Consider the following 21,361-nt stretch of genomic DNA (forward strand, 5'->3'; position numbering starts at 1 on the left):
AAGGCCTTTCACGTATTAACAGCAATTCAGACAATACCATGTTCACTGTCATTGCTGCAAAACTGGTATGGGACAAATTGTGAAATGAAATACCATACTGCATGCTCTTTAGCTTTTGGTTATCGCATGAAGCTATGAATGCAGCTTTTCCTTGCATAATGTTTTTCCTGCATAAAGCAATTGCAATCATCATACTTTCATTGAATTTTGTTTTTCATAAACATACATATGAGTATCTTAACCTGACTATAATATCTTGATGTCGAAGAAAATGAAGGAGCAAGCCAAACTCTACTCATCTGAGATCAAACAGATTGACCTTGACATCAACAGGACCTTCCGCAATCATGTCATGTTCATGGATCGATTTGGAGTCAAGTAAGTATTCAAATCATCATAAAAGACAAAAAAAAAAGGACAACCTCAAAAGACCAAACATACAATAATTTTTTGAAAAAATGTCCTACTTCTTGATGTTGTTTTGAATTTGACCATCATAGTGACTGACAGTAATTATTTGTCAGTTATGTTGTATATCTGCAGGCCGATTCAGACTGTGAGGATTTTTACTCAATCATTATCACTATTTTTGATGTGCTGTAAAAGAAGTGAGTCCTTACAGCGAGGTAACAGTGTGGCATTGCACCATCTTGCTAAAGATGTAATCACCAGCATCCGCAGTTCGTTGCAGAAACGTCCAAGTGATCAGCATCTTCAGGTGTCTTTGACCAATAGCAGTTAATCACTCAAAGAGCTTATGGGAAGATAAGAGGTCAAGATTTGATAACAAGTACCATAATATTGAAAATGAAAATATTCATCTGGCAGCACTGACTGTTGCACTGGTTACCAATTCCACCTTACAGTTCAGAGGGTGCGGGTTCTGTGTGGAGTTTGCATGTTCTCCCTGTGCCTGCGTGGATTTTCTCCGGGCACTCCGGTTTCCTTCCAAGTCCCAAAAACATGCATGGTAGGCTGATTGCACACTCCAAATTTCCCCTAGGTGTAAGTGTGGATGTTTATGGTTGTTTGTCTCTGTGTCCCCTGCGATTGGCTGGCAATGGGTTCAGGACACGGCCACAACCCCCATGGGGACAAGCGGTACAGACAACCGATGGATGGATAGAAAATATATGTACATATTTGAGAGTTGATTGAGGATCTTAATCTTATCAATTGATTTAAATTGGGTAGATGTCATTACATCATGAAATCAGGGAGGGTTTTCTTACCCATTGCGTTTGCGACCTCAGTGTGGACTAAGACAGAGTGAAGTGCAGGCTATGTTTTGGATGGGTTTCAGTGGAATTTATGGTCTATAGTGCGATGTCGCAGGCCTATTTTGGAAGAGGCACTGGAAAGTATGGAGCAGCAAATAGTCTCTTTACCTAACTGCAAAATGTAGATTTGAATATAAAAAAAGTGTTGGCGAGTTTGAGCTCCATTTTATTAAGAAAATTCTGCAGCCACTGTGTAGTTGATCGCTCAATTCACCTCACTGTAAGCAAGGGTCAGTCTAATGTTGTGGTTTATGATTTAGAATGTATACATTGCAGATGTTGTGTTTTTGCATCTGTGATGCAAAACGCTGACTTGGACAGTGTTGTAAGCTTCTGTAGAAGGAACAGTGGCTTTAGAAAGTTTTTGTTAATGTTTCAATGAAATTGGATGCATTACCTAAGAGGTATTTCCACAGTGTTTTTAAACAGTGGTACTTCTGAGGATGAAAAAAACTGTGTTGAGATATGCAGGTCAACGTCTGAAATGTATATGTCCAACTGTTGTAATCAAATCATTCAGCAAATTCTTGGTACAGTGACCCTGAGTGTACCGAATAGTGCTTTAAATAAAATACACAAATTATTATTGTTAACTGTTTCATTGGTAGGAAGCGTGATTCCAAGACACACATCATCTTAGCACATTTTAGTTGTGAGTAATTTGGACATTTGATGTTAGTACTATTTGTATGTTTGAAAGATGTGTAGTGTTCTAGACAATGGGCACAAGCATATTAAGCGAACAGAACAATAAAAACGTGGAAATAAGTTACTCATTTTCTGACATTGTTACTTTGAACCTTTTTTTGCAGACAGCAGTCTCTCTTCAATGTTCTGTCAGCGTATTCAGCCTACAACACAGTGAGTGGCAGTTTTGCCTCCATCACAAAACCCACTCTTGTACTAGTGAAACTCATTGAATGTTAGTGAAGATGATTAAATTTTTTATTCATTTCATAACACGCCTTCAGTCTAACTACCGTATTTTTCGAATTAAAGGTCGCTCCGGAATATAGGTCACATGAGCCATAAAATGCAGAATAACGGGAAAAAAAACATATATAAGTCGCACCGAAGTATAAGTCTCACTTTTGGGGCAAATTTATTTGTCAAAATCCAACACCAAGAACAGACAAGAACCTGCAACAACAGGCTAAACAGTACAGTATGCTAATGTGACATATACAAAAAGCGGAGCTGAGAACGGGCCTGACGTAACATTCAGAGTTATTCAAATAACTATTACATAAATAACACGTTTATCAAACCATCTGTGTCACTTTAATTCATTAAATCCATCGATCGTCCTTTATGTAAAGTGCTGGTAATGCTGGTCGCATTATTGTGACAGAGCCGTCTCTGAAATTTAGAAAATATTTTTAAAGTCCTGATGTACTTTCCAAAATTTAAGTGGACCTCAGTGCACAGGGAGCTTGATTTTGTCCGATCGCGCAACTGCAGCGCACCGCCGAACATGCAATCGTAGCGCGCCGCCGACCACGCAACTGCACCGCGCTAGGACGCATTATTGTGACAGAGCGGTCGCTTAAATTTAGAAAATATTTTTCAAGTCCTGATGTACTTTCTAAAATTTAAAGGGTACCTTTGGTCATTAGCCATATTAACGTTTTTCTATTCTACGAATATGGCTTAATCAAATCCCTGAAGTTTATTAAAAAAAGCAACTCATGTACAAAATACATGGCTTTTAGTAAGTGTGACATGGAAATACTGGGAGCATCCATGTTGCTTAGTTTGTGGCCCAGATCAGGCAGCTGCGTGACGTCAGCAAGTTGATAGCATCTTGGCTGGCTCCAATCTCGTCACCAGCGTTGGTGCAGTGCCAACAATTTTTGCCCATAAACAGAGGAAAACTGATGCAAAAACGCAGCAGCGTCATGAAAAGAGATCCCAGAGACAAAACATTGCCGTTCTAAGACAGGTATGAGAGAGAAAGACAATGCTGCTCGCTTTGATGTCTATTGTTATGCAAATGTAGCAGGTGTTTATGCTAATGAGTATAGCATCCTTGTGTGACATCCGGTCAGGTGTCACATCCTGTGTCAGGTGTCACATCCAGTGTCAGGTGTCACATCCGGTCAGGTGTCACATCCTGTGTCAGGTGTCTCATCCTGTGTCAGGTGTCACATCCTGTGTCAGGTGTCTCATCCTGTGTCAGGTGTCACATCCTGTGTCAGGTGTCTCATCCTGTGTCAGGTGTTACATCCGGTCAGGTGTCTCATCCTGTGTCAGGTGTTACATGGTGATGCTCGTCCCATCCGGTCAGGTGTTCTATCCTGGTGTCAGACAGAGAGGCGTCATCTCCCCGTGCGTCAGACAGAAAGGCGCCATCTTGGCTGGCCAAGATGGCGTCTTCCTGGTTGTCGCGGGGGGAGATGACCCTATTGGTTATTGCGGGCGGCGGCATGTCTGGGCGGGCGGCGGCATGTCTGGGTTGAGAGGGTGACATCCGATCGACACCGTAGTGTGCACGGTCAGGGTAACACCCTACATAGTTTAGATGTTCTAAAGAGCTGAATTTGTGCGGAAAATACCCCTTTGATTTATCTTCAAACCCGAGGGCCTTAGGCATCGCACTTAAGGGCATGGTCAGAAATGAGAGAGAGTCTATATATCGGGATTTCATGTCTAAATCGACAAATGACAAAACTTTACTCCCTTGCATCAGAATGTCAAGTTTGATACCGAGTTCGAGCATTCTCTTTATCAAGATGTATGAATCAAAACCTCTCGCATTATGATGCAAGGGAGTAAAGTTTTGTCATTTGTCGATTTAGACATGAAATCCCGATATATAGACTCTCTCTCATTTCTGACCATGCCCTTAAGTGCGATGCCTAAGGCCCTCGGGTTTGAAGATAAATCAAAGGGGTATTTTCCGCACAAATTCAGCTCTTTAGAACATCTAAACTATGTAGGGTGTTACCCTGACCGTGCACACTACGGTGTCGATCGGATGTCACCCTCTCAACGAGCTAAGTTTGATGAATGGTACGACAATGAAGCTAATGGTGTGTTCGATTTTGCTGAGCAGGCGATAGCCTAATGTAAGAATGATGTTGACCTGTTAATGTTGGGGAGTGAGAAATTCAGGGGTGAGTCTTTTGAAGCCACAGGAACAGATCCATTCAAAGCTGTGACAATTGCGTCGGCGTGCATGAATGTTTTTCGCGCTAACTTCCTCACCCCCCAAACACTAGCCATCACACCTTCAGACAACTATATGCGTCAGTATAAAGCCTTCTCACATGATGCTATACAATACCTGCTATGGATCATGCATAGCCAGAATATTCACATCAGACATGCGTTGAACGGTGGTGAGGTCATGATAGATAAGTACACTGTGGATGGTTATACCGAAATTGACGGTGTAAAAGTAGTGTTTGAGTATTTTGGTTGTTATCACCATGGCTGTTCAGAATGCTACGATCTTACCAAAATATGCCCGACAACAAAACGCCCCTTTCAGGAGAGGTTTGATAGCACCCAAAGGAAAATTCAGGAACTACAGCTTAAACAGGATGTGCACCTTGTAATCATGTGGGAGCACGAGTGGTTGCAGATGAAAAAGGTGAACATACAGGTGAAGGAATTCCTGAAAAAGGCCAAATTCCCCACACCTCTCAAGCCGAGGCAAGCCCTCTTTGGAGGTCGAACAAACGCGTTTGTTTTAAGATACACAGCAGAACCTGACGAGCGTGTGTTGTATGTTGATGTAACGTCATTATACCCTTACATAAATAGCACAGGCATCTACCCCATCGGGCATCCGACGATTATCCATGATGGTTTTAAAGACCCCAGATCGTATTTCGGCTTCATCAGCGCCACAGTCAACCCACCACGTGGTTTGTATTTGCCGATCTTACCCTTCAAAACAGCTAAAGGTAAACTTGTCTTCACACTGTGTCGTACATGCGCTGAGCTCAATAATCAACAAACAGCATGTAGACATGATGATGATCAAAGATCGTTAACAGGTGTTTGGACAACCCCTGAATTTGTTAAGGCACTTGACCTTGGCTACACGGTTGCAAGTATTACAGAAGTATGGCACTACACAAGAACAAGCGACACAATTTTTCAGGGCTATATGCGCACATTTCTTAAAGGTAAACAAGAGTCTTCAGGTTATCCGGCTCACGTGGTCAACCAAGCTGATAGACAAAAATACATCGAAAATTACGCAACTCACCAGGGTATCCAGCTCGACCCTTCTAAAATTGCTGTAAACCCAGGAAAAAGACAAGTGTCAAAACTCTGTCTAAACAACTTGTGGGGTAAGCTCGCGCAGCGTGAGAACATGGCAAACACCAAAATTGTGACAAAATCTGAGGAGTTTTTTGAACTTCTGTTTTCAGGCCTGTACGACGTGAGGTTTTTCCACTTCATTAGTGAAAAGCTTTCGATTGTACAGTATTGTCTCCACACAAACACAGAGATACCTGCGTCAAAAACATCAAATGTGGCTGCAGCGTGTTTCACGACAGCCTACGCACGTTTGAAAATGTATAGCTATTTGGAGGTTTTACAGAGGAGAGTGCTTTACACAGACACCGACAGCATCGTGTACACTGTGAAACCGGGTGAGAGTGTTCTTCCTCTAGGGGATTATCTGGGTGATTTGACAGATGAGCTCTCGAATGACACCATTCAAGAATTTGTCTCTGCAGGGCCAAAAACGTACGCTTACCGAACGAGGGAGACAGGTCGCGTTGTAATGAAGGTTAAGGGGATCACGCAGACTCACGAGAGCGGTCAAAACATCAATCTCGATAGCATGCTCGGTTTGGTTCAGGGTTACATTGACACAGCAGGTGCCCACTCAGATGTGCTATACGCCCCCCAACACAGCATTGTTCGTGATAAGAGAGGGTTTCATCTCAGAAACACGTCATTCTCCAAACGGCTTCGTGTGGTCTATGATAAAAGGAGGTTACTCGAGCGAGGCACCACTGAACCCTTTGGTTATTGACAACTCTCTATCCATACGTGTGTGTGTGTGTGTGTGTGTGTGTGTGTGTGTGTGTGTGTGTGTGTGTGGAAATGGCTTTTAATCAGGTTGATTTTGACCCTAGATTAGAACTTCCTTTTTCATCTTTAGTAGCAGGGCCTTCTGGTTGTGGCAAAACCTTTTTTGTAAAAAATGTATTGGAAAATCCTGAACATGTTTTGAGAAAAAAACCTGATAATATTGTGTGGGTCTACACATCATATCAACCGATGTACGATGAGCTCAAAAGGTTGAATAAAGAAATCACATTTATCAAAGGACTGCCTGAATCTTTTGATGACGAGAAGCTGTTCCCGCCGCAGCAACATCATCTGCTGATTTTGGATGACATCGTCTTCCAGGCTTCAGATAATCCAGAAGTGGTTCGAATATTCACTCAATATCGACATCATAAAAATTTAAGCGTTATAATGCTGACGCAGAATGTATTCCACCAGGGGAAATTCAGCCGCACAATCAGTTTAAACAGTAATTATTTGATTTTGTTCAAAAACCCGCGCGATAAATTACAAGTGAATGTTCTGGCAAATCAGATTTGCCCTAGCAATCGGAAGTTTTTCCTAGAGTGTTTTGAGGATGCTACAAAGGACCCGCATGGCTATTTACTGATAGATTTGACACCATCTTGTCCAGAACAATATAGACTGCGGACAGGTGTACTACATAACCTGTGGCCTACTGTTTATATCCCTAAACAATAAAACCATGACAAAACTATTAAAAACAAACGCATCGCTACTCCGCTCTTTGTTTACATCCAAACCTGCCAAACGTAAGCATTTACTCCTTAGAGGTCCTGCTAGTCTAGTGAAAGCATTGTGTGAGATTGCTTTGAATCTTTTGAAAGGGCATATCCCTCTAAAATCAAAACATTATCAAAAACTTCAAAAACAAAAGAAAAACATCCGCTTTCTGGCTGATAAGAAAAATACGTTGAAGAAGAAAAGAGCTGTGTTGGTTCAGAAGGGCGGTTTTATACTACCACTGCTGGCCGCTTTTGCACCTGTTCTGGGGAGCCTCGCCGGCGCTTTCATAAACAAATGAGAAATGAGTTTGAAAACAGCCCAAAAAATGTACATGATCTCACCCTATCAGCTAGAGAAGCTAAGCCGACCTGCACCAACCATACGTGATACGCTTGAAAACGATCTCGATCGTGAAATGAAACAGGTTTTGGAAAATAAAAATTTAAATCAATATGAGAAAATCAAAATGTATCAAACTCTGCTACAACGTTACATGGGTGTGGTGAAACAAAAGGACATCGAACGAATACCTATCACGATTCAAAGCGATGAGAGGGAGACGGTTGAAAGAAAGACTTTTGAGAAGACAACCGATGGAGATTGGGGAGATATTCTGGATGCCATCGGACCCCGTTATCGTCGCAACGCCAGCTATGTGCTGAAAAGATTGTCGGCCGCTGACATGAAATGGACACCGCTAAATGAATTTATTTTTAAAGGAAAAACGGTCAAAGGCTCCCATATGAGTGATCTGTTAAAACATCTAGTTGTGAGTGGAAAAAAACTACCTGGTCAGCCTGTTGGCTGGAGCGAATTTTTAAATACACTAGCTAATCTTAACCTACCTGAATCTTCAATCTCCAACCCCCTGGCTCGTGCTGATCTTCAACGTGTGAAATATGCTAAGGATGACAATGTGGCTGCTTCTTACGAGAAAGATGTAAGCGTTATAAGTAAACGAAAAAGGAAGAAAACAATGTCGACTGTAAAATGGGTTAGTTATTAGATATGAAAATGTTTTTTTTTGTTGTATTACGAACTGTTACCGGAAAAAAAACACATGACTCTGTAAATCTCTTTAACATTGTTTATTGAATAAAGAGGTTTATAAAACATTAACGTTGTTTCAAACAATAGCATTTTTTAAATTTATGCAGCGAGCAAGCTATCTGTCCTCCACACATCCGATCTGGCCTTTGTAGTTTTTTGACAAAATTGCGGACCATAACATCGTTTTTTAAAGGGTCAGTAGTGTAATGAGATAACACCTCCAGGTAGGTAAGGCCGTATCCGCGTTGACACAAATAATACACGCAATGCTGCCCGCAGGTGTCCGTCAGTTCGTGTTGGAGTTGTCTGTTGTGGTATGTTATACGACTCGAGCGTTTTTTCAGGAATTCATATATAGTAGATGGGTAGTATGGGTTATTCGGTGGTAAACCAAAAGGATCAAAGAATGAGGCGGTTCCGTCGCTTTCCAGTGTTATGGCGAGCCAATGCTCCCCTGGAAGATGGCGGGGGTCGGTATTCACAATATAATGCTTAGGGTGTGTGTCTTTGATGTCACCGATCTCATCCGATGCAAACACCCCTCCGAAAAGGGATCTTTGTTTTCGAGTCATGATCAAATCTAGTTCGCGTCCGTTCATCTTGTTAGTAATAATCCATCAAGACCTCTCTCTTTGCATTGATTTCTATAATTGAATCATAAGCTGCATACACAATAAGAGTAGCTGTGTGTGGGAGGGGCACACGGAAGCGCATATCAAGTCTTAATACACCATTGCTAATCGTCGATAAAGCTCCTGAGTCATCTGCTTGATTTAGATTGAAAACAAAAAGGGAGTAGCCGTGATTAAAATCTTGTTGATCGATACATAGAGGTAAATCTTTTAAAAAACGTCCAGATGCGGTGTATAAATTATGGAATTCCCGTGTACATATCCCAGCCTCGAAATTGGGTTGAAAAGCTTTAGCCGGAATCTGACGGCCCTCATGGCTCAAAGCCAGGTACTCGACATCGTGATGAAAAAAATTAAAGGGGTTCAAATCACGACGCCCTGTAAAACTGTTGTGATTGACCAAACCTATTACAATTTGTTTGGGTATATGTCCTAGAAAGAGATTGTCTTGGTGGCAAATCCGTGAGTTCTGAGGTATGGAAAAAGATTTAATATTCACCCTTGTAAGTGGATAAAGGGCATTGTTTTTAAGTAAAGCGGACGCGTGACCCAAAGCCACTGCTGGGGACACTGTAACTTTTTTTACAAACAGTGAAGCTCCAAGTATCTTAAGACAAGAATCACTGTCAGGAGGGCTCATGATACAGAAATCATCAGGGGCTCTAGTCAGCTTCACGCGAAGATCCACGTTATTCAACAGATGGCGCTCAGAAAAAAATATGTCGGCATGAAGCGGGCCTAGGAGATGGAACTCGCGTGACCCGGCTACCCGCTGTGCGCGCTTGAGTAAGCCCTCATTCACTCCCGCCCCTTCGAAAGCGATGGAATCCATACGCCCGCTTGTATCTTTTGCAAACATACAGGCTGTGAATTGTGACTCTAACGAGCTTTTTGAAAAGTTTAGTAACAATTCTATAATAGACCTATAACCATGTGTAGCGCTGGATTGTGATATGAGCCGATCTCCGAGAGATATATCGACTTGACCGAAAATTGTATTTAGCGGGAAGTTGATTAAGCTTACAGGTTCATTCGGTGGTAAATTACTCCCATCTCTCCGTGTAAGTTTTAAACGTAGGTGAAGTAGCGTATCAGATAAATCCAGATATTTTGAACCGTCTCCAGGGATGAAAAATTCAATTGGACCTTGGTCCAATATAGCGGATAAAGGCTGAATCTCTACATATTGATTGTCCTCGATAGATAATTGTGTCAATGGCGCTGTAAACAAATCTAACTCACTCAGAACACATTCTTGTGAGCGATAGTGGAGGAGGGCCATTTCTTTCAAGAGAATATATCTCTACTCCGTTTCGAACGCTTTCGTCTGACGACTGACTTGCGGCTGGTAGAGCGCCTTTTCTTTTTATTCTTAACAGCTCTCTTCCTCCGCCCACCAGGATGCAGGCCTCTGCGTGATAAAACTACAAGTCCCGAGCCTTCTTGCGTTGTTTCCGGTTTCCGTTGTATTCTCTGTATAACACGGCCTGCTACATCTGAAGCTATGTTTTTAGCAGCGTTTTGGAGGTGTGGCTTCGCCAGGTTAAATCCACTTCTGAACATCGGCGCAACAAAACGGAAAAGTTTAGAGAAAATAGAACCTAGGCCTCGTCCGTATTGGACCGGGCTACCTTGAAAGCCTGTAAATGAGCCACCGGCTTGGTTCTCGTAATAGTTTATAAAACGGTTCAAGTCGGGGTGTGTAGTTAAGGGCATCATTTTTATTTTATTTTTATTTCAATCTAAAATGCAGAATGAGAATTACTTTGCCGTATTCGAAATCTAACGGAGTGTTTTGATCTGACCGTAGACTGATCGTAATGGTCTCAATATGCCTGCGGCTTACTTTTAAATAGTAAACAGGATTAAATGTCTTGCAAACAACATCACCGTATTCACCCTCGATAGCGATTGTTCTAAGCATGGGCGCGAATGCGTCTCCGATCGTCTGGTGGTGAATTAAATCAGTGTAAACAAACATGTGGTAACGTCCAGCTCTCTTGTCAGCGGGGTGGGGGGCAATGACACCTTCCGGTTTCAGTGCTATCCAATGTTCATGGTTAGTTCCTAAAACAAACGCTAGAGGGCTTTTGAACATTATTCTTAAACCTTCTTCCCCCGTAAACACGAACCTTTGCTTATGATGATCAAATTTCACAGCGGTCTTTTTATTACTAGCTTTACTTAATAAGGTTTGAATTTCAGAAGCTAAGGAGTCGTAGCTTTTGAAGATCCCGCCTCGTACTTTCAGCATATGACGTGATTCCAGGTCGCTCTGAAGCCCATCTCCGCGGGGTGTATCCATCTTGGGTTGTTTGAGGTAAAAGCTGCGCTTTTTCTCAGGGATGTCGAGGATTGAATTAACGTAGGATATTTCGCATAAACCGACTTCCCATGACCCCTCTAACTCTATGTGTCTCGCTAACTCAATTTTAAATTCGGATAAGCTATTATCTTTGAAAACATGCATGCTAGCATTCGAAGCCAGCGTGACGTAAAATTCTCTTTGAACTTCACTCATCTTGTATGTTTCACACAATGGCTGTTTTATCTTGCATCATATGTTTTTGACACTGCTCGCTGGTACCCAACTGTTAAATTTGGACGGCCAACCGACCCATTGCACCAGCATCTCACGTCTACCCGCCACGACGCGTGATTTCAAAATTCGTTGTATGCGGAAAATTTTATTATTACTAATTTTCACGTTTTGCAATTCTGCTTCATAAAAAGTACCTTCTATTTCCACATCATCTAAATCAGCTATCTTGTAGACGGGTGGAACACGGCGGAGACATTTTGTTATTCTGAATAGCTCATCACTGAAACTTTGCAGGTATGCCTTATCAAAAACCCCTCTTAATTTGGAAATCCTAACAATTTCCCCCAGGGCAAAACGGGGCTTTTTTTCATGACGGATAGGAGCATTTGCATACAGATGCCGGAACACAGTATCTATGTTGCCAACGGTGACGGCACTTGGGGCCATTTTTATACTGCTGTGATAGCTATTATTATAGCTGGTTAGAAGGCTCGCAATCACGTCCACGTACCTATGTGTATTTTTAGCTGTAAAATATCTCCACATGCGTGTTTTTAATGTTTTGTTGAATCTCTCCACAGTTTGCGCTTTCGTCTCTGAAGACGTTGCAAAGTGCTGGATATTATGGTGGGCCATTAATTTTTGGAAGGGCTTGTTGAAGAATTCTTTTCCTTTGTCTGTTTGGAGCCGTAAAGGAGCATCGCTATCTGATAAGATAGATTCAAATGCCTTTGTAACATGCGCTCCTGTTTTAGCTTTCAGAACTCGAGCATATGCATACTTTGTGAAAATGTCAATCACGGTTAAAATATACTTATAGCCGTCGTTGCACCGGGCAAACGATTGCATGTCGCATAAATCTGCTTGAAATTGTCTTTTTGGGGCTCTTATAAAAACACGGTTTCTAGGAAAGTTTATTCTGACCGGTTTATGCAGACTATAGGTGTCTTGTTGTGATAGAAATGCTTTCACCTTTTTTATATTAATGTTTTTACAGCTAACAACCGCTGCTCTATGTAAACGCTCTGGACCACCAAAACTACCTGGGTTCTTAGCATTATAATAGACTCTCTCGAGACATCTCTTCCGAGGCATTGTTAGGTTTGTTATGATGCAAATCGGCGTGTGGTGGGATTAATGAAACACACACACACACACACAGAAACGCTTTTTTTTTTTCCCTTTTTTTTTTTTTAATAGTAAAACAATCAGATCACATTAGTGTTTAAAAGAAACAACAACAATCAGATCACATTAGTGTTTAAAAGAAACATAATACACTTTATTTAAAAAAACAACAACCCAAAAAAAAAAAAAAAAACACTACTAAGGAGTAAAAAGCAATCAGGTCACATTATTAAAACACTATTGAGTAAAAACACTGATCAGAGTATATAATACAGAGGGGGAAACCTTTGACTCAATTAGATTTTTAAATCTCTTTAACTCTCCTGTAATATCAATTGGTATATTGTTTTGTATGTGAAATTTAACACAATCTGTAAACAAAGTCAAAACAGTCATCAATTGCCCTACACCAATTTGAGCCCACACATTAAGAATACAGTTCATTTTTTCAGACAAACCTGCTAAACTTGACATGACAGAGTGGATGACTAAATTGTCCCATGGTGTTTGAAACAATGATTCTGACAGCGATCGGACTTTTGACATTAATGCAAGCATTTTCTGGAGAGAAACATCATTGACATTGTTTTGTGAGATGACTTTCTCTAGAATATCCGTCCAATTTTGGATACGGTAGTAATATCTCACAATCATTCTCCTGATAATGTTACCCATTCTCGTTTTCCAAAAGTTCTGAATAGAAGATCAATGTCTGATTCGGTCAATTCCACATTAGCTTTATATTCTTTTTTTATAGCCCTTAATCGCGTGAAGATACTGCACTCTGGGGCCAGTTCTTGTAAAATGAATGTAGCTGTACTGCGGATCGTTTTAAGAGGGGCTGCTGTATTGAAATAGAAAAGCATGGTCGATAATGTGTGGAGAAAATTCGTATTGCATAGTTCAGCCATTATCTTAGCGTAATTATTGTAAAAATAAAAGTAGCTCTCTTCAACATATAGGCAGGTATGATGCATTTGACTCAGATCATCAAGAATACAACCGTCACACGTCTCCTTAGCATGCTCCATCAATGTATTGTACAGAAGATGAACAATCAAAAGTTTGACACGCATGTAATCTTCAACTACTAACCAGGGTAATTGTGGTATTTCCATAGCGAATTCATCCCAGTCAGCATCCTCACCCAGCGGGACGAACTCCTTTGGTTGGTTGTTGCAGGCCTCTGTCGTTGTAGGTTGTTCCAGGATATCAAGGTACCATCCTATATCCATGTCCTCTGCTGACGTGAGCTCCCCGGCCACTGTAGGGTCCATGACGGGGTGTTGGTCATCGGGCCTTACGGGGTGGCTCACAACGGCATCCTCATAGCCAGCAAAACCACAGTCACCGGCTACCATGATGCCCTGGTCTGGACTGAGCACATGTGTCACGTCACCCTCCATTAATGGCGCCATGTACATACCAGCTATCGGATATGAGACGCCTGCGTTGTCAATCAGCTCTACGGAAGGAGACGCTGACCAAAACTCCTCCTCCGCTGTTGCATATCGTGGTCCGTCACCTCTCTGTGGTGATGGTTGTGGGGGGCTTGCAGGACTGCCAAATGCATCGAAGGCTGATGATGATGATGGCAAAATGACGCCGGGTCCTGGGAAGAGACGGTCGAATCGGCTGGCTTGTGCGTACACCTTTGCCTCCAGGTCGGTTTGCTGCAATAGCGACGGGGATACAGCTGCAGACGTGATGAGAGGCAGCCCCATAGCTGAAGGTGACACGCTCGGCCTCGTTGCAGCTGTTGAAAAGTCGACGCTCGGTCTCTCTGGCTGCGGCCTCGTTGTAGACACGTATGAGCTGGTGCTTGGTCCTTCTGAGTTTGGTGATATGCTGCCCCCCAGACCCGACTCTGTGTCGGAGCTGTCAGGAGTAGACCAGAGTGTAACTGTACAATCAGGCACGGTCTGCACACCTCTGGAAGTCTTTTCTCCTGGACCATTCTCCATGGCAGGAAAACTTGGCAGAAGTCGTCTTGTTGGTCTTCTTTGAGGCATCGCTGCTTTCAATCTTCGGTCTCTCTTAGATGGTTGAGCTGTGACGGCTTGGGAAGGCATGTGGGACGGGCCATACGATCATGACCTCTCTTATACAATTTACACAGGTATGCTAATGACTACGATCCCGCCTTTCTATGACAAGAGGTGAAGGAGGGGGGTGGTGAGGTGGGGGTGTGGTTTGGGGAGATTTTTTTTTGAACAGTTTAAAGTTAATTTAGTCTAAAACTAACCGCCGCTTCACTCCTACAATGTTGATCCAAGCGCGGCTAGAAAGAAAAAGTTCCGAAATAGTGTCTCCACAGCCTTCCATTCTTTGATACCATTCAGAAAGCGGTATATTCAATAATGTCTGAAAAATCCCACATTCACTGCTAAACACTTGTATGGCGAAATACAGTATTTCATTCACCTCCCCATCTTCAGGGCCATCAATAGTTTGAGGAGAAACTTTAAGACGTAAAAAACATTTCCCGCTCGCTGTAATCCTTGATACCCAAGTGATGTACAACTCGCCCTGTGTTCCATATTCATCAAGAAAATCTTCCATCACTCTGGGTGCCAGCTCACTTACGATGGCCCAGTCGTTTGAGTTCAAAGATCCTTTTGAGCTGTCATCACCACATGCTGTGCTTGCATCGTCAAATCTGCAGACGTTGGCTGCTCCTGGCGGGGCTTCGTCCCTCATGTAGAATGACACCTCACCAACCTCATAAGAAAATCTAAATCCCCACATGGTCTCCGGTGTTAAGCGCCAGTTTTGCTCAAGCTTCTCTGTAGGAGGCCTCTGTACACGTTGGAGAAACATTTTCTTCCTCTTGGGAGCATCCGCAAGTCCAGCTGAGCCTTTGTGGCATAGGTGGATGCTGACCGGCGTTTCCGCAATCATGATCCGATCTTCAGGTTTGTGGTTTAGCAGCGTAGCTTTAGCTTAAATTTTTTCTGTGAACTCACCCCTCAAGCGAGCCGTAATATAGATGCTACCGGTCCCACCCCTTTTCAAACCACACCTCTCTGTATCACATGTTTTTTAGTCAAAAGCTATTAACTTACACAACTTTCATAAACCCATCTAAACAAATTATAACTATCAGAGATACAACCTGCACTAGAACGCTCTGCTAAAGCTAATGGTTGACGGAGACGGTTTGTCTTGAGACACCTTCAACAATTTGCACATTGACGACTCATACAACGACTCCATCCTGTCTGATCACCAACCCTCCTAAGAAGGCGGCTAGAGCCATCAACACCAATGCAGAAACGGAGACAATCAAATGGAGACGGCCACGGTGGTCTAGTAGTGTGAAAAAAACATATTGACCATGCTTTCTTTTGCAGACATTGCTACAAGAAGCATGGATACAACCCAAAAAAATAAATAAATAAATAAATAATACAACCAAAATACATAAATATGCCCCAACTTACCTCCACCAACGGCTCCATCCTGTCTGATCATCACCCCCCTAAGGAGACGGCTAGAGCCATCAAATGGAGACGACTATGATGGCCTAGTCATGTGAAAAAACACATTGACCATGCTTTCTTTTGCAGACATTGCTACAAGAAGTATGGATACAATCAAAAAATACAACCAAATACATAAACATACCCCAACTCACTTCCACCAATATGGCTAAAAAAAAATAAAAAATAAAATACCGTCAAACACATTAGTATGCAGAGCCATCAACACTACAACCAAATACATTAACATCCCCCAACAGGCCTCCAAAGGGCATGGCTACAGCAGAAAAAAAATGCAACCAAATACATAACCATCCTCCAACATGCCTCCAACAATATGGCTTAAAATACCACACACTAACATGCAGAACCGTATATAGAGGTACTATAAGAGACACGGATACAGTCATGAAATGCTACCAAATACATTAACGTGTTAAAATACCACACATTAGCATGTGGGGCCACAGACATTGCCTCCACCAATATGGCTAAAGCTATAATACCACCAACCAATATGGTGACACCCCAAATACATTTACACATCATATGTGATGCGAACTGGTAAAATGAAGACAGTTTGTCTTCATCCGCTTTCATCAATTTACACACTGACTGGTGATACCCCCCAATACATGCACCATCAGGCCATCAAACACATTAGCATGTTTAGCATGCACACCTGCGTAATATTAACCATGACCAATATGGCGATAGATAAAATAGCTAAAATAGCTTGGTAAAGTAAAAAATACATGTCCAGACATGCCGCCGCCCGCCCAGACATGCCGCCGCCCGCAATAACCAATAGGGTCATCTCCCCCCGCGACAACCAGGAAGACGCCATCTTGGCCAGCCAAGATGGCGCCTTTCTGTCTGACGCACGGGGAGATGACGCCTCTCTGTCTGACACCAGGATAGAACACCTGACCGGATGGGACGAGCATCACCATGTAACACCTGACACAGGATGAGACACCTGACCGGATGTAACACCTGACACAGGATGAGACACCTGACACAGGATGTGACACCTGACACAGGATGAGACACCTGACACAGGATGTGACACCTGACACAGGATGAGACACCTGACACAGGATGTGACACCTGACCGGATGTGACACCTGACACTGGATGTGACACCTGACACAGGATGTGACACCTGACCGGATGTCACACAAGGATGCTATACTCATTAGCATAAACACCTGCTACATTTGCATAACAATAGACATCAAAGCGAGCAGCATTGTCTTTCTCTCTGGTATGTATCTGTGATAGTCAAATCAAGTCAAGTTTATTTGTATAGCCCTAAATCACAAGCAGTCTCAAAGGGCTTCACATAGACAAACAATTGACAATTATTCTCAAAGCATCCACTGATCTTGAGCTCCCAAAAGGACAAGGAAAAACTAAAAAAAACCCTACCAGGGGAAAAATGAGAAACCTTGAGAAGGGACCACAGATGGAAGGATCCCCCTTTCAGAATCACTAGGCTGCAATGGATGCAAAGAGGGCACATAAAATACATAATATGGAAATCAAAAAGTGGATGTCCAGGCCAAAGCGAAGAGCTGTCGGAGGAGCCCTCGATCGTACTGGCAGTGTCTTCGAGGAGGGGTAATCCGCTGCAGTTCCCTCATCCTGAATTTGGTCCACGAGAATCTAGATAGCCGCTGTCAGCTTGGGTGTCACCTAATGTCACATATGTCTCCCAGCTTGGGAGAAGTGGGGTCGGGGAGAGGGAGCAAAAACAAACTCCAGCCGAATCGGCCACTACAGGTTAATTAAAGGCCAAAAAGCAGTTTAAAGCTGTTTTTGTCCCCGATTTTGATAAATTACTGGGCGATTATTGTGGTTTGTTTCTATTGGTTTCCCATCATGGCGGGCAAGCGCACTTTGCCAGGGAAGTCAGTTTACTGTTAAGTAATTTTAGTAACGGCTATTATCGCTTGGTCTTTTAAGTAAATGTTTGAAAGCTAATTTGTTTAATACAGGGATGAGAATGGCAAATGTGAAAAAGCACGGAAAAGTAGCAAGGGGGAGGGGGATACGCTGTCGCGGCGGGCGGGGGAATGCCCGCGAGAGTCGCCTAGGCTAACGTTGCCCGGCCAGCTATGTGATTTAGGATGGCTTTACTGCTCCCACTTGCTTCCTTTGGAGGCATGATTAGAGTTGATGCAATCCCCAGAGTAACGAGAATGTAATAACGAACGGAGTCAGTTGGGATGCGGGTCCTCTCGGCTCATCTCGCGAGGTTCGACAACAGAATTTCGTCCGACATCCTAAGCAAAAAAAATCTCGAATTTTTTGTTTGAATTTGTTCGAGAACCGGGACGTTCGAAAACTGAGGCTCCACTGTATATCAAATAACTATTCATTCATTCATTCATTCAGTTTCTGAACCGTTTAGTCCCCACGGGGGTCGCGGGCGTGCTGGAGCCTATCCCAGCCGTCATCGGGCAGTAGGCGGGGGACACCCTGAACTGGTTGCCAACCAATCGCAGGGCACACAGAGACGAACAACCATTCGCACTCACACCTAGGGACAATTTGGAGTGCTCAATCGACCTATCAAGCATGTTTTTGGGATGTGGAAGGAAACCGGAGTGCCCGGAGAAAACCCACACGGACACGGAGAGAACATGCAAACTCCACACAGGGAGGGCCGGAGGTGGAATCGAACCCGCACTGTGAGGCGGACGTGCTACCCACTGCCCCACCGAGCCGCCTCAAATAACTATAACATAAATAAGTTTTTCAAACCTTGTGTCACTCCAAATCATTAAATCCTTCAAACGTGGTGCCCTTCATCATCTTCGTCATCTCGTGATTGAATCCTTTGTCATTTATGTAAACAACCACCGCGCCGCTGTCGTCACTTGCAGTTCAAATTACAGTAATCCCTTGCTACATCGCGGTTCGTTTTTCCCGGTTTCACTACATCGCAGATTTTTGAATTTTGAAAATTTGTGAAAAAAAATCACGTATAAGTCGCTCCTGAGTTTAAGTCGCCCCCCCCCCCACCCAAACTATGGAAAAAAAAACTTGATTTATAGTCCGAAAAATACGGAATAAACCAGAAATGTATTATACAATGTATCACCCCATAAGTCAAGCTATCAATATTGTGGTTTCCTAAAAAACAATGATATTATCATTTCTTTAACATTTCATTATCAGATATGTTATTATTATTTTGCATGTTGGAGAGTATTTTATTTGCATAAAAAAATAGCGCTAGTTGTTTGCAGTTCTTTTTTCAGTTCTGGGTTTATGTTGATTTATTTTTTGGCATTCTGTGACATCCCTAGTAGAAACTGTTTCCACATACCTTGGAGTTCACTTACAAAACGGAGAAGATAAATGTGCATTCCAAGTATAAGACTGCATCGCCATCCATGGTGATAGAGTTGGCTGTACATCATGGAATTTGGGGTGCAATTCATCATTGATTTAGCTTGGTGAATTCAAGAATAACTTATGCACTGTATATTTTGTTATTATCTCCAAAATATTCACAATGAAATACACAAATTCTAAGATTGTCTACATATTTACCTCATTCTGCTACATTTTTTTGACTGTGTCAAACCTTTCCAAATTAAAGACTTTGAAAGCTTTTTCCCTCATGGGTCGCCACATAGGAAATTTTGACAAATTTTTACGCTGGATGCCCTCCCTGACGCAACCCTCTGCATTTACTACCCGGGCTTGGGACCGGCACAGGAAAGACACTTAGCTATGGCTGCAATTTTCCAAATTAAAGACTCACATTCTATATTTCAGCAAATCAATCAAATTCACAGTGTTTCAGCTCAGTGTCAGCTCATGAGCATTCACATATGTAGTTTCTATACAAACATTTCATTTTGTAGTTACTTCTTTTTGAAGAAGGGTTTTTGTGCATGAATGTATAGTGTTAAAGTACTGTGGCAAGGAGAGGGAAGGTATGCTAGGAATTAGGTTCTGTTCAGCTGTTGGCTGCAACTACTGTGCACAATGCCACAAATCATCCTTAAGCTGTGCTGCTCTGTCAGCATCAGGCAAGCTGTGGAAACCCGTCTATGTAATTGTTTTCACCTTCTCCTGTGGTCTGCAGGAGGTGAGCTATTGCCAGGGCATGAGTCAGATCGCTGCACTACTGCTCATGTACATGAATGAGGAAGATGCTTTCTGGGCTCTGACACAGCTACTGGCAAACCAGAAACACGCCATGCATGGTGAGATTATGTTTTGAAGATGACGTATGCTTTTTGAGATGTTGCGCTCCTAAGAATAGGAAATAGTTATTTTGCAGTTTGCTGCATGTGTCACGTCTCGTACCCAGCCGTTCCTCCATGTGTCTTTTGTCATGGTTTCGCCCGTGTGCTCGCCTCTCCCCTCCTGTGTGCCCCTGATTAGTTTGATTATGCTCACCTGCCTCTTGTTACCTGTCATGTATATAAGTCCTGTCTGCCCCCCATGCCCCGTCGGATGTGTCTGTTTTTGTCGCGGTTGCTGTCGTCTTCATGTCTTTTTGGTTCCTGTCGTTTTCAAGTCTGTTTCAGGTAGTCAGTCATGTTATCGTTTTGTCAAGTCATGTCAGTTTGCCGAGTCTGTTTTGAGTTCCTCCAATAAACCCTGGTCCAAGCTGCACTTGGTCGCCCTGCTCCATTTCCTAAGCAAGACAGAATGATCCGACCACTTCAGCGACCAGCACATGGACCAACATCCTCCACCAGCTCCCGTCAGCGACGCCCGATCAACGTCCGTCATCCGAGCTTGTTCCAGCGCGATCGGCTCTGCTGTCGCCGTCGGACTTCGCTCCAGCGACACCAGTTCCGCGGCCGCCATCGGAGTTCCTTCTGGCCGCCATCGGGCATCGGCACCACGGCATCCGCTCCACGGCCGCCGTCGGACGTCATCCTAGCGACGCCGGAGCCGCGGCCGTAACCGGAGCTCCTGCTAGCGGCGCTAGACCCGTAGCCGCCATCGGGCCCCACCGCGGCTGTCGCTGGACCTGCGACCGTCACCGGAATTTGAGCCAGTTGCGCCGGACCCGCGATCGTCCCTGGCCCCACTCCCACAGCTGGGGCGCGTGATGGCTCTTACCGCTGCGCACAGCCTCGCCTTCCGAATGCCGCTGATTGCGGTATGGACTTCCAGAGTTGCCGCCGATTGGCGTACGGACTTCCAGAGTTGCCGCCGATTGTGGTTCATGCCCCCGAATTGCCGCCGATTGCGGTCCATGTCCCCGAGTTGCCGCCGATTGCGGTTCATGTCCCCGAGTTGCCGCCGATTGCGGTTCATGTCCCCGAGTTTGCCGCCGATTGCGATTCATGTCCCCGAGTTTGCCGCCGATTGCGGTTCATGTCCCCGAGTTTGCCGCCGAGTGCGGTCCATGTCCCCGAGTTGCCGCCGATTGCGGTTCATGTTGCCGCCGATTGCGGTTCATGTCCCCGAGTTGCCGCCGATTGC

The 21,361-nt window shown here is 43.6% G+C and overlaps 1 protein-coding gene across 2 annotated transcripts in view; it reads left to right on the top strand.

Annotated features, from left to right (window-relative positions):
• Positions 1 to 21,361, top strand: part of LOC147058852 (USP6 N-terminal-like protein) — a 43,455-nt gene that overhangs the window by 14,080 nt on the left and 8,014 nt on the right. Inside the window, exons 7-9 of one of the 2 annotated variants that reach the window (XM_085907169.1) lie at positions 269 to 378; positions 2,093 to 2,141; positions 20,004 to 20,124. In XM_085907169.1, coding sequence (XP_085763295.1) covers positions 269 to 378; positions 2,093 to 2,141; positions 20,004 to 20,124 — 280 coding nt within the window. The remainder of the gene's footprint in view (positions 1 to 268; positions 379 to 2,092; positions 2,142 to 20,003; positions 20,125 to 21,361) is intronic. The other variant, XM_085907167.1, reaches the window with a different exon arrangement.

This window comes from Syngnathus leptorhynchus, chromosome 3 (genome assembly GCF_054491065.1).
Source record: "Syngnathus leptorhynchus isolate UIUO chromosome 3, UIUO_Slep, whole genome shotgun sequence".
NCBI classification, from domain to species: domain Eukaryota; kingdom Metazoa; phylum Chordata; class Actinopteri; order Syngnathiformes; family Syngnathidae; genus Syngnathus; species Syngnathus leptorhynchus.